Source organism: Nerophis ophidion, linkage group LG18 (assembly GCF_033978795.1).
Source record: "Nerophis ophidion isolate RoL-2023_Sa linkage group LG18, RoL_Noph_v1.0, whole genome shotgun sequence".
Lineage (NCBI taxonomy): Eukaryota > Metazoa > Chordata > Actinopteri > Syngnathiformes > Syngnathidae > Nerophis > Nerophis ophidion.
The window spans coordinates 38,195,282-38,209,149 of NC_084628.1; the positions used below are offsets into that span (position 1 = coordinate 38,195,282).

The 13,868-nt window shown below is 41.4% G+C and overlaps 1 protein-coding gene across 2 annotated transcripts in view; it reads right to left on the reverse strand.

Annotated features, from left to right (window-relative positions):
- Positions 1-13,868, reverse strand: part of igsf9ba (immunoglobulin superfamily, member 9Ba) — a 226,255-nt gene that overhangs the window by 65,363 nt on the left and 147,024 nt on the right. For both annotated transcript variants that reach the window (XM_061878079.1, XM_061878080.1), the window contains exons 7-10: positions 6,551-6,696; positions 1,959-2,101; positions 1,721-1,861; positions 71-190 (exon numbers count right to left, since the gene is read on the reverse strand). In XM_061878079.1, the coding sequence (XP_061734063.1) occupies positions 71-190; positions 1,721-1,861; positions 1,959-2,101; positions 6,551-6,696 (550 nt within the window). The remainder of the gene's footprint in view (positions 1-70; positions 191-1,720; positions 1,862-1,958; positions 2,102-6,550; positions 6,697-13,868) is intronic.

The window sequence follows — 13,868 nt, forward strand, 5'->3', positions numbered from 1 at the left end:
AAAATGTAATTGTACGAGAATAAATTATTATTTTGTGTAATACAATCGAACGATATAATAAAAACGTCACCTTTCTCCAAGTGATACTTGGAATATCGGGGTCTCCAGAAGCAGCACAGGGGATTACTAACTCTCTGCCGGCCTCCTGGCGGTACTCCCCCCCAGGCCTCACGTTAAAGTAAGGGGGATCCTTGATGGAACAAAACAACAACACAAACATTAGGGCCACAACAATAGGTACGGCTGCACAAGCGAACCTGTGTTCGTTATGGAATTGCTATGATGTAGAAAAGTGGTCGGCTTAAAGGGGAACATTATCAGCAGACCTATGCAAGTGTCAATATATACCTTGATGGTGCAGAAAAAAGACCATATATTTTTTTAACCGATTTCCGAACTCTAAATGGGTGAATTTTGGCGAATTAAACGCCTTTCTGTTTATCGCTCTGGAGGCGATGACGTCAGAATGTGACGTCGCCGAGGTAACACCCCCGCCATTTTCATTTTCAACACATTGTAAACACCGGGTCTCAGCTCTGTTATTTTCCGTATTTTCGACTATTGTTTGGAACCTTGTAGACATCATGCCTCGTTGGTGTGTTGTCGGAGGGTGTAACAACACTAACAGGGAGGGATTCAAGTTGCACCACTGGCCCGAAGATGCCAAAGTGTCTGCCGCCAGACCCCCATTGAATGTGCCAGAGTGTCTCCACATTTTACCGGCGATGACAGACATGGCACAGAGATGTATGGATAACCTGCAGATGCATTTGCAACGATAAAGTCAACGAAATCACAAAGGTGAGTTTGTTGATGTTGACTTATGTGCTAATCAGATATATTTGGTCGCGGCGTGACTGCCAGCCAATCGATGCTAACATGCTACGCTAATCGATGCTAACATGCTAATTACCGGCGGTGCTAAAGCAGACATGGCACAGAGATGTATGGATAACCTGTAGATGCATTTGCAACTATAATACGTTTCCTCCCACCCACATTTAATGCGAAACAAACACTTACCAATCGACGGATTTAAGTTGCTCCAGTGTCACAAGATGCGAAAGTCCTGATCGTTTGGTCTGCGCATTTTACCGGCGATGCTAACGCAGCTATTCGGCCATGCTATGGCTATGAATAGCGTCAATAGCTTCAGTTTCTTCTTCAATACTTTCATACTCCAACCATCTGTTTCAATACATGCGTAATCTGCTGAATCGCTTAAGCCGCTGAAATCCGAGTCTGAATCCGAGCTAATGTCGCTATATCTTGCTGTGCTATTCCCATTGTTTGTTTACATTGGCAGCATTGTGTGACGTCACAGGGAAATGGACAGTGGTTTCGAAGATTGCGAAAATAAGGCACTTTAAAGCTTTATTTAGGGATATTCCGAGACCGGTAAAATTTTGAAAAAAAACATCAAAAAATACAACAAGCCACTGGGAACTGATTTTTATTGTTTTTAACCCTTTTGAGATTGTGATAATGTTCCCCTTTAAAGCATGACATGCTCACATTTTCAGTAGAGCCATAATAAATTCATAAAAGAAGCAAACTTCATGAATGTATTTTATTTTTGTGACCAACAAGTATGTGCTCCAATCACTCTATCACAAAAAAATTGTAGAAATGATTGGAAACTCAAGGCAGCCATGATGTTATGTTCTTTACAAGTGTATGTTGTGGAAATGTGTTAAGTAAATGCACAAGTGTGTCATACCTTTAGCACCAAAGTGGCAGGGGGGGACATGCCCATGGTACCCAGGGCGTTGTAAGGCACACAGGTGTAGGTGCCCAGGGAGTCTTCCGTGGCCTCTGCCACGCGAATACTTCCGTCTGGCAATAGGCTCCAACCGGGGTACTAAACACCACACACACACACACACACACACACACACATGCTTAAACCACTTTAAACATGGCATGGCGACCGCGAGTCACCCCTCAGGGGTCCTGACCTTCTCCACTCTCAGGGGGTAGCCGTCTTTCTCCCACTTCACCGATGTCACAGGAGGGTTGGCGTCCGCCGGGCAGCGTATGATTCCTGGCAGTTTGCGAGGGACGTAGATGACCGGGGGCATATTGATCACCCGGGCGGGGTCTGCAACGTCAGAAGATCAATATGGGGGAATTTAGTCAAGCTGGGGAAAAATCCACTCAGGGCGGGTGTCACTAAGGAATCCCCCACTCAGGGCTTAGCACAGAAATCAATGGCCAATAGCAACTTGGGGAGCAAATTAGCTGAGGGTGGCGATTGTTTCATGCAGACGCCATGAAAGCGGGATTGATACGTTGCTATGTGAACCCCTCCCTCACCTACAGTAAGCCCTTTAAAAAACCTCTAAAGGCTTAGTGCACATTTAGTTCTCATTTCCAAAATTGTGCACACTACTGAATTGGGGTCTTACGGCCACTTATGTGGACACTTATACTACCATCTGATGGTGTCAGAAGAGTATAACATACAATGGAATTTGGAGAGAAAAAAAGTGTAAAAGTAAGCATTAGCATGTCATTAAACATGATGTACACGTATGTGTACTGATGGTCTAAGCACAGAAATCAAAGGCAAATAGCAACTTGGGAGCAAATTAGCTGAGGGCGGCGGCACCTTTAATGCAGACGCCATTAGAGGGGGATTGATATGTTGCTATGTGAACCCCTCCCTCAACTACAGCAATCCCCTTAAAAAAACCTTTAAAGGCTTAGTGCACATTTTAGTTCTCATTTCCAAAATTGTGCACACTACTGAATTGGGGTCTCACGGCCAATTGTGTGGACACTTATACTACCATCTGATGGTGTCAGAAGAGTATAACATACAATGAAATTTGGAGGAAAAAAAGTGTAAAAAATAAGCATTAGCATGTCATTAAACATGACGTACACGTTTGTGTACTCATGGACTAAGCACAGAAATCAATGGCCAATAGCAACTTGGGGAGCAAATTAGCTGAGGGCGGCGGCTCATTTCATGCAGACGCCGCGAAAGGGGGATTGATACGTTGCTATGTGAACCCCTCCCTCACCTACAGTAAGCCCCTTAAAAAACCTCTAAAGGCTTAGTGCACCGTTTAGCTCTTATTTCCAAAATTGTGCACACTACTGAATTGGGGTCTTTTGGCCACTTATGTGGACACTTATACTGCCATCTGGTGGTGTCAGAAGAGTATAACATACAATGGAATTTGGAGGGAAAAAAGTGTAAAAATAAGCATTAGCATGTCACTAAACATGACATGCACGTTTGTGTACTCATGGACTAAGCACAGAAATCAATGGCCAATAGCAACTTGGGGAGCAAATTATCTGAGGGCGGCGGCTCGTTTCATGCAGACGCCATTAAAGGGGATTGATACGTTGCTATGTGAACCCCTCCCTCACCTAGAGTAAGCCCTTTAAAAAACCTCTAAAGGCTTAGTGCACCTTTTAGCTCTTATTTCCAAAATCGTGCATACTACTGAATTGGGGTCTTACGGCCACTTATGTGGACACTTATACTGCCATCTGGTGGTGTCAGAAGAGTATAACATACAATAAAATTTGGAGGGAGAAAAGTGTAAAAATAAGCATTAGCATGTCACTAAACATGACATGCACGTTTGTGTACTCATGGACTAAGCACAGAAATCAATGGCCAATAGCAACTTGGGGAGCAAATTATCTGAGGGCGGCGGCTCGTTTCATGCAGACGCCATTAAAGGGGATTGATACGTTGCTATGTGAACCCCTCCCTCACCTAGAGTAAGCCCTTTAAAAAACCTCTAAAGGCTTAGTGCACCTTTTAGCTCTTATTTCCAAAATCGTGCATACTACTGAATTGGGGTCTTACGGCCACTTATGTGGACACTTATACTGCCATCTGGTGGTGTCAGAAGAGTATAACATACAATAAAATTTGGAGGGAGAAAAGTGTAAAAATAAGCATTAGCATGTCACTAAACATGACGTACACGTTTGTGTACCCATGGACTAAGCACAGAAATCAATGGCCAATAGCAACTTGTTGGGCAAATGAGCTGAGGGCGGCCATTGTTTCATGTAGACGCCATGAAAGAGGGATTGATACGTTGCTATGTGAACCCCTTAAAGTAAGCCGTTTAAAAAACCTCTAAAGGCTTAGTGCACATTTTAGTTCTCATTTCCAAAATTGTGCACACTACTGAATTGGGGTCTTACGGCCACTTGTGTGGACACTTATACTACCATCTGATGGTGTCAGAAGAGTATAACATACAATGAAATTTGGAGGAAAAAAAAGTGTAAAAATAAGCATTAGCATGTCACTAAACATGACGTACACGTTTGTGTACCCATGGACTAAGCACAGAAATCAATGGCCAATAGCAACTTGTTGGGCAAATTAGCTGAGGGCGGCCATTGTTTCATGCAGACGCCATGAAAGAGGGATTGATACGTTGCTATGTGAACCCCTTAAAGTAAGCCCTTTAAAAACATCTAAAAGGCTAGTGCACCTTTCAGCTCGTATTTCCAAAATCATGCACACTACTGAATTGGGGTCTTACGGCCACTTGTGTGGACACTTATACTACCATCTGATGGTGTCAGAAGAGTATAACAGACAATGAAATTTGGAGGAAAAAAAGTGTAAAAATAAGCATTAGCATGTCATTAAACATGACGTACACGTTTGTGTACTCATGGACTAAGCACAGAAATCAATAGCCAATAGCAACTTGGGGAGCAAATTAGCTGAGGGCGGCGGCTCGTTTCATGCAGACGCCATGAAAGGGGATTGATACGTTGCTATGTGAACCCCTCCCTCACCTGCAGTAAGCCCTTTAAAAAACCTCTAAAGGCTTAGTGCACCTTTTAGCTCTTATTTCCAAAATCGTGTACACTTCTGAATTGGGGTCTTATGGCCACTTATGTGGACACTTATACTGCCATCTGGTGGTGTCAGAAGAGTATAACATACAATGGAATTTGGAGGGGAAAAAGTGTAAAAATAAGCATTAGCATGTCACTAAACATGACATGCACGTTTGTGTACTCATGGACTAAGCACAGAAATCAATGGCCAATAGGAACTTGGGGAGCAAATTATCTGAGGGCGGCGGCTCGTTTCATGCAGACGCCATTAAAGGGGATTGATACGTTGCTATGTGAACCCCTCCCTCACCTAGAGTAAGCCCTTTAAAAAACCTCTAAAGGCTTAGTGCACCTTTTAGCTCTTATTTCCAAAATCGTGCATACTACTGAATTGGGGTCTTACGGCCACTTATGTGGACACTTATACTGCCATCTGGTGGTGTCAGAAGAGTATAACATACAATAAAATTTGGAGGGAGAAAAGTGTAAAAATAAGCATTAGCATGTCACTAAACATGACGTACACGTTTGTGTACTCATGGACTAAGCACAGAAATCAATGGCCAATAGCAACGTGGTAGCAAATTAGCTGAGGGCGGCGGCTCGTTTCATCCAGATGCCATGAAAGGGGGATTGATACGTTGCTATGTGAACCCCTCCCTCACCTACAGTAAGCCCTTTAAAAAACCTCTAAAGGCTTAGTGCACCTTTTAGCTCTTATTTCCAAAATCGTGCATACTACTGAATTGGGGTCTTACGGCCACTTATGTGGACACTTATACTGCCATCTGGTGGTGTCAGAAGAGTATAACGTACAATGGAATTTAGAGGGAAAAAAGTGTAAAAATAAGCATTGGCATGTCACTAAAAATGATGTACACATTTGTGTACTCATGGACTAAGCACAGAAATCAATGGCCAATAGCTACAAGGGGAGCAAATTAGCTGAGGGCGGCGGCTCGTTTCATGCAGACGCCATGAAAGGGGATTGATACGTTGCTATGTGAACCCCCCCCCTCACCTACAGTAAGCCCCTTAAAAACCTCCAAAGGCTTAGTGCACCTTTTAGCTCTTATTTCCAAAATTGTGCACACTACTGAATTGGGGTCTTACAGCCACTTATGTGGACACTTATACTGCCATCTGGTGGTGTCAGAAGAGTATAACACACAATGGATATTGGGGGGTAAAAAAAAGTAAAAATAAGCATTAGTATGTCACTAAACATGATGTACACGTTTGTGTACTCATGGACTAAGCACAGAAATCAATGCCCAATAGCAACTTGGGAGCAAATTAGCTGAGGACGGCGGCTCGTTTCGTGCAGACGCCATGAAAGGGGGATTGATACGTTGCTATGTGAACCCCTCCCTCACCTACAGTAAGCCTTTTAAAAAACCTCTAAAGGCTTAGTGCACCTTTTAGCTCTTATTTCCAAAATCGTGCATACTACTGAATTGGGGTCTTACGGCCACTTATGACGACACTTATACTGCCATCTGGTGGTGTCACAAGAGTATAATATACAATGGAATTTGGAGGAAAAAAAAGTGTAAAAATCAGAATGAGCATGTCACTAAACATGACGTACACGTATGTGTACTCATGGACTAAGTACATCATATAAAAAAATGATTCTTAGTTTTTATTCTAATTAAGGTCCAATAAGCCCAAATAACAATATCTCTCCGCCCCGGGTTGCCACGGCGACACTCACACTGAACAATCAGGTAGGCCGAGGCCGAGGGCGAGATGCCGAGGCTGTTGCTCGGACTGCAGGTGTACTTCCCGGCGTCCTCCGGCTTGACCCGGAAGATGATGAGGGTGCCGTCGATGAGGATGCGCACGCGGAGCTTCAGGTCACTGCAAGGAGGACACGGCGGATTTATTATTTCTAGTCGCACAACCACCTTCCCGCCAGGAGAGAGCAGCAGAGAGTTGAGTGGAAGGCTTTTCTTCACACAAGTAATACCATTAAGTTTTAAATACCTTTGAATACCTTTATGCACACCTATTACATGAAATCTAAATGAGTTTTAATGACAAGAGTGAAGTTGTCAGGTTGTGTAAATGGTAAATAAAAACAGAATACAATAATTTGCAAATTATTTTCAACTTATATTCAGTTGAATTGACTGCAAAGACAAGATATTTAACGTTCAAACTGGAAAACTTTGTTATTTTTTGCAAATATTAGAAATTGATGCCTGCAGCATGTTGCAAAAAAGCTGGCATGAGTGGCAAAAAAGACTGAGAAAGTTGAGGGATGCCCGTCAAACACTTATTTGTAACTATCCAACGAGTGAAAATGCTAATTGGCAAGACAAGATATTTAATGTTTGAACTGGGGTTGTGGGGGCATATCTCGGTTGGTAGAGCGGCCGTGCCAGCAACTTGAGGGTTGCAGGTTCGATTCCCGCTTCCGCCATCCTAGTCACTGCCGTTGTGTCTTTGGGCAAGACACTTTACCCACCTGCTCCCAGTGCCACCCACACTGGTTTAAATGTAACTTAGATATTGGGTTTCACTATGTAAAGTGCTTTGAGTCACTAGAGAAAAGCGCTATATAAAAATATAATTCACTTCAATTCTCTTCCCTTGAACTGAGAAACTAAATTTTTTCTGTGCAAATAATCATTAACTTATAATTTAATGGCAGCAACACATTGCAAAAAAGGCATTTTTACCACTGTGTTACATGGCCTTTCCTTTTAACAACACTCAGTAAAGGTTTGGGAACTGAGGAGACACATTTTTTAAGCTTCTCAGGTGGAATTATTTCCCATTCTTGCTTAATATACAGCTCAAGTTGTCCTAAGTCGACGTTGTGGTATTTTAGGCTTTATAATGCGCCACACATTTCCAATGGGAGACAGGTCTGGACTACAGGCAGGCCAGTCTAGTACCCGCACTCTTTTACTCCGAAGCTACGCTGTTGTAACACATAGCTTGGCATTATCTTGCTGAAATAAGCAGGGGCGTCCATGATAACGTTGCTTGGATGCTCCAAAACCGAAATGGTGCCTTCACAGATGTGTAAGTTACCCATGCCTTGGGCACTAATACACCCCCATACCATCACACATGCGGTCTTTTCAACTTTGCGCCGATAACAATCCGGATGGTTCCTTTCCTCTTTGTTCCGGAGCACACAACATCCACAGTCTCCAAATAACTATTTGAAATTTGGACTCATCAGACCACTGAACACTTTTCCAATTTGCATCGGTCCATCTTAGATAAGCTCTGGGACATCGAAGTCGGTGGCGTTTCTGGGTGTTGTTGATAAATGGCTTTGGCTTTGAATAGTAGAGTTCGAACTTGCACTTACATATGTAAAGACAGATTGTAGTTACTGACAGTGGTATTCTGAAGTGTTCCTGAGCCCATGTGGTGATATCCTTTACACGCCAATGTCGCTTTTTCCCCATGAATTATGCACGGCCTCGCAACATTGCACAATTTGTCCATTTATTCTTCTGCAGAAGAAGCAGGAGCAGCATTGTGTAACAACATAGTAACTATTTTTGCTCAAACGGCCAGACGACAACCTACTTCCTGTTCCTGTCTACGCCGCTAAGCGTTTTTGTGTAATATAATTTATAATCATTAACGATCTCGTTTACGTGTATTTTTTTAACCTTTGTTTATCCAGGGTAAGGCAAATAAAAACATGACGGATGTGTTGACGTTAGTATAGTCCCTATACGAATATTTTGGTACAGGAACCAACATTTTTTCGGTACTTTTGTACACATTATAAAGGACAAGCTGTAAAAACTGATTATGAATCTACTTGTTCATTTACTGCTTATTTTCTCTTTTAACATGTTCTATCCACGCTTCTGTTAAAATGTAATAATCACTTATTCTTCTCTTCTTTGATACTTTACACTAGTTTTGGGTGATACCGCAAATTTAGGCATCGATCCGATACCAAGTAGTTACAGGATCATACATTTGTCGTATTCAGTGTGTCAGGGGACGTATTAACTGAGTTAATATACATAATATACATTAAAAAAATTGAAAGAAGATTTTTTGATGCCAAAAAATATCATAGTAGTATTAACTAGATATGTGCCTGTACTTGGTATCATTACAGTGGATGTCAGGTGTAGTTCCACCCATGGCGTTTGTTTACATTGTGACGCCGGTGAGGGAGGGTGTGTAGTGAAGCATGTTTAGCTATTCCTCATCCTACAGTGATAATAGTACATGTAAGAAACATGTTTTATTACTTTACCCCCTCTCCCTCAACCCAACGCCCTAGACGCAAATCCCATAGGGAGAGCTGCGGCCTACCATCATGACCCCGCACTCCCTTCCCTTTGTTGCTAGATATCTCGAGATGTACCTTGTAATATGTATACATGCTTTGCTATGGAGGTTTTTTCCCTTAGGAGCAACCCTAAGGGAACAACCCTAGTTGAGCTGTGATGACAATCACTCATCGTGTCTCATTTACCAGGAAAAATGACCGCTATAGTTCGAACCAGCAGTTCACATGTTTTTGTGACGTGTTGGAACATAAATCAATGTGGGACCAACACAAATTTAAACACAGAGAATGTCAACGGAAAATAAGGACGCCTTTGGTGGGGTTTCTCTCTGTAAAAATTATCGTTAAAATGATTTAAAACTTACATTAGTTTCGGATGATACCACACATTTGGACCAGTACTTTTTTTAGAGGCGGTATAGTACTGAATATGATTCATTACTACCGCGGTACTATACCAATACCGGTATACCGTACAACCCTAGTTGAGCTGTGATGACAATCACTCATCGTGTCTCATTTACCAGGAAAAATGACCGCTATAGTTCGAACCAGCAGTTCACATGTTTTTGTGACGTGTTGGAACATAAATCAATGTGGGACAAACACAAATTTAAACACAGAGAATGTCAACAGAAAATAAGGACGCCTTTGGTGGGGTTTCTTTCTGTGAAAATTATCGTTAAAATGATTTAAAACTTACATTAGTTTTGGATGATACCACACATTTGGACCAGTACTTTTTTTTAGAGGCGGTATAGTACTGAATATGATTCATTAGTACCGCGGTACTATACCAATACCGGTATACCGTACAACCCTAGTTGAGGTGTGATGACAATCACTCATCGTGTCTCATTTACCGAGAAAAATGAGCGCTATAAGTCAAACCAGCAGTTCACACTTGTTTGTGACGTGTTGGAACATAAATCAATGTGGGACCAACAAAAATTTAAACGCGGAAAATGTCAACGGAAAATAAGGACGTCTTTGGTGGGGTTTCTTTCTGTAAAAATTATCTTTAAAATGAATTAAAACATACTATAATTTGACTCTGAGTATGTACTTTTACTGCCTATATTTTGGTACCGGTACCAAAATTATTTTGCTACTTTTCGGTACTTTTGTAAATAAAGGGTACCACAAAAAATGGCCTTATTGGCTTTCTTTTAACAAAAAAATCTGTTTATTATTGCAATTTTGTCCGTAAAATAAAATAGTGAACATACTACAAAACTTGTCTTTTAGTAGTAAGTAAACAAACAAAGACTACTAATTAGTCTGCTGACGTATGCAGCAACCTATTGTCATTTTCCATTCTAATAATTTGTCAACATTATAAAGGACAAGCGGTAGAAATTGATTATTAATGTACTTGTTCATTCACTGTAAATGTTCATTTATTTTCCGTTTTAACATGTTTTATCTACACTTCTGTTAAAATGTAATAATCAATCTTCTCTTCTTTGATTCTATACATTAGTTTTGGATGATACTACACATTTGGACCGGTACTTTTCAGAGGCGGTATAGTACTGAATATGATTCATTAGTACTGCGGTACTATACCAATACCGGTATACCGTACAACCCTAGTTGAGGTGTGATGACAATCACTCATCGTGTCTCATTTACCAAAAAAAATGACCGCTATAAGTCAAACCATCAGTTCACATGTTTTTGTGACGTGTTGGAACATAAATCAATGTGGGACCAACACAAATTTAAACACGGAGAATCTCAACTGCCAATAAGGACGTCTTTGATGGGTTTTTTTTCTGTAATAATTATTATTTCTGTTACTCGTTACAATGAATTAGTTCAGCTAGTTTAGTTTATTATTTCTTCGGTCAGTGGTCAACAAAATAAACCAACCGTTTTACATAAACAAACAGTTGTACATTCATAAAATGAACATTTAAATTAAATTTAAATACTATAATTTGACTCTGAGTATGTACTTTTACTGCCATTTAGTAGTGTTTCCCCGATACTCATATTTTGGTACCGGTACCAAAATTATTTAGATACTTTTCGGTACTTTTTTTAAAAAAAAGTCACAAAAAATGGCATTAATGTCTTTATTTTAACCAAAAATCTTAGGGTACATTAAACATTTGTTTATTATTGTAAGTTTTTTTTAAATAAAATAGTGAACATACTGGACAACTTGTCTTTTAGTAGTAAATAAACAAACAAAGGCTCCTAATTAGTCTGCTGACATATGCAGTAACATATTGTGTCATTTATACACCTATGATTTTGTACACATTATTAAGGACAAGCTGTAAAAATTGATTATTAATCTACTTGTTCATACTGTTAATATCTGCTTATTTTCTCTTTTAACATGTTCCATCTACACTTCTGTTAAAATGTAATAATCACTTATTCTTCTCTTCTTTGATACTTTACATTAGTTTTGGATGATACTGCACAATTGGACTAGTACTTTTTCAGAGGCGGTATAGTACTGAATATGATTCATTAGTATCGCGGTGCTATACTAATCCAGGTATACAGTCCAACCCTAGCATCTAGTGTCTTCTTTTACTGTAAGTCTGGGTATAAAACGAGTAAAACATCAATACAGTATATGTTGAAAGCCTGTGCTTTTGGAGGTTAATGTTAAAAAAAATACATAAATCCATGAAATACCAAGTGGATTCAATGTTATTGCAACAAATATGCCTCAAAGCATCTCATATTCTGTCGCAACTTTCGAAGGAAGCTGCTAGAAAGTCAGGCTGGTGGGACCGATAAGTGTTAGAGGACACTTTGACATACTGCTCGGTCATAAAAACCAGGATTTGGAGAGTATATTGCACTGCTTTGGATCTGCATGTGATTATCATGGCAGCACACTCCAAAAAGAAAGACCCCCCACTGACATACACTATGTAACCAAAAGTATTTGTCCACCTGCCTTGACTCACATAAGAACTTGAAGTGCCATCCCATTCCTAACCCATAGGGTTCCATATGATGCCGGTCCACCTTTTGCAGCTATTATAGCTTCAACTCTTCTGGGAGGGCTGTCCACAAGGTTGCAGGGTGCGCTTATAGGAATTTTCCACCATTTTTCCAAAAGCAGTCACACACTGACGTTGGTGGAGAAGCCCTGGCTCTCAGTCTCCGTTCTAATCCCAAAGGTGTTCTATCGCATTCAGGTCAGGACTCTGTGCAGGCCAGTCAAGTTCATCCACACCAGACCCTGTCATCCATTTCTTTACGGACTTTGCTTTGAAGACGAAAGGGCCCTGCTCCAAACTGTTCCCCACAAGGTTGGGAGCATGGAATTGTCCAAAAGGAGCTTTCAAAGTTCCTGTGGAGGGGGATGTAGCCAGCGCTGCCTGCAGGAGCAAAAGTCACCGCCTCTGTCCATGGTGCTGAGGACAGAGCACCATTAGACGGGGGGGTGTGGCAGTGCTGATGGCGAGACACATCTGTTGTCTTTAACAGTAAGCGGCCGGGAGCAGGAGGGGAGAGAGGACACGGACGTGAGTGAAATGTCACGGTCTACTAGGAGAGAAAACTTTTGTTGACATTTTCATTAAAAACCTTGTTAAACCTGAACGCTTGGCTCTCATGCCTAGTCTGACTAGAAAGCGACTTCCACAGTTCCTTTTACTGGAACTAAAGGGCCAAGCCCAACTCCTAAAAATCAAACCCCACAGCATAATTCCTCCTCCACCAAATCTCACACTGAGCACAATGCAGTCCGCTGACCCCTCTCTATAAGTTTACATGGCCAACCACTTGGTGGCTGAGTTGCTGTTGTTCCCAAACTCTTCCATTTTCTTATAATAAAGCCGACAGTTGACTTTAGGAGCGAGGAAATTTCACGACTGGATTTTTTGTACAGGTGGCATCCTATGACAGTTCCACGCTGGAAATCACTGAGAGCGGCCCATTCTTTTACGAATGTTTGGAGAAACAGTCTCCATGCCTAAGTGCTTGATTTTACACTGTCAGAATAATTGTGCATAAGTTATCACACAACTTTGTGTTCCATTGAGTTGACCCGAGATCTACAAAATGGAGAGGGAGCAAACCTGACACCGCTCCAGGCACCTTTTCTTTGAACTGTTTATGACCGAGTGCAACAGCTGTTTATGACCCCCCTCTCCTTAAAGGCAGCTCGTAATATAATGTAATGTCATGTAACCAGAAATTGCCCAAATAAAGGAAGAGCGCCTTGGGACTGCCTTTAGAGCGCTGTGGTGACGCTGTACCAGGGTGCAGGCACACAGGCGCTCTCCTCGTGAGCTAAATTGAATCCTGTCTCTGTTTGATTTCCTTTGCTTCTTGTCTTGTCCAACACATATCATCGGTGTTTGAACCTGACATACACACTTATGGCCGGGCAAAGTGATTAGGACACCTGATTCTCATCATTTGAATGGGTGGACAAACACACTCGGCACAATGCAGTCCGCTGACCCCTTTTATATCAGTTTACGTGGCCTACCACTTGGTGGCTGAGTTGCTGTTGTTCCCAAACTCTTCCATTTTCTTATAATAATGCAGATAGTTCACTTTGGAATATTTATGAGCGAGGAAATTTCACGACTGGATTTTTTGCACAGTTCCACGCTGGAAATCACAGACAGCGGCCCATTCTTTCATGTTTGCAAAAACAGTCTCCATGCCTAAAAGCTTGATTTTATACCGTCAGAATAATTCTACATAAGTTATCACACAACTTTGTGTTCCATTGAGTTGACCCGAGATCTACAAAACGGAGAGGGAG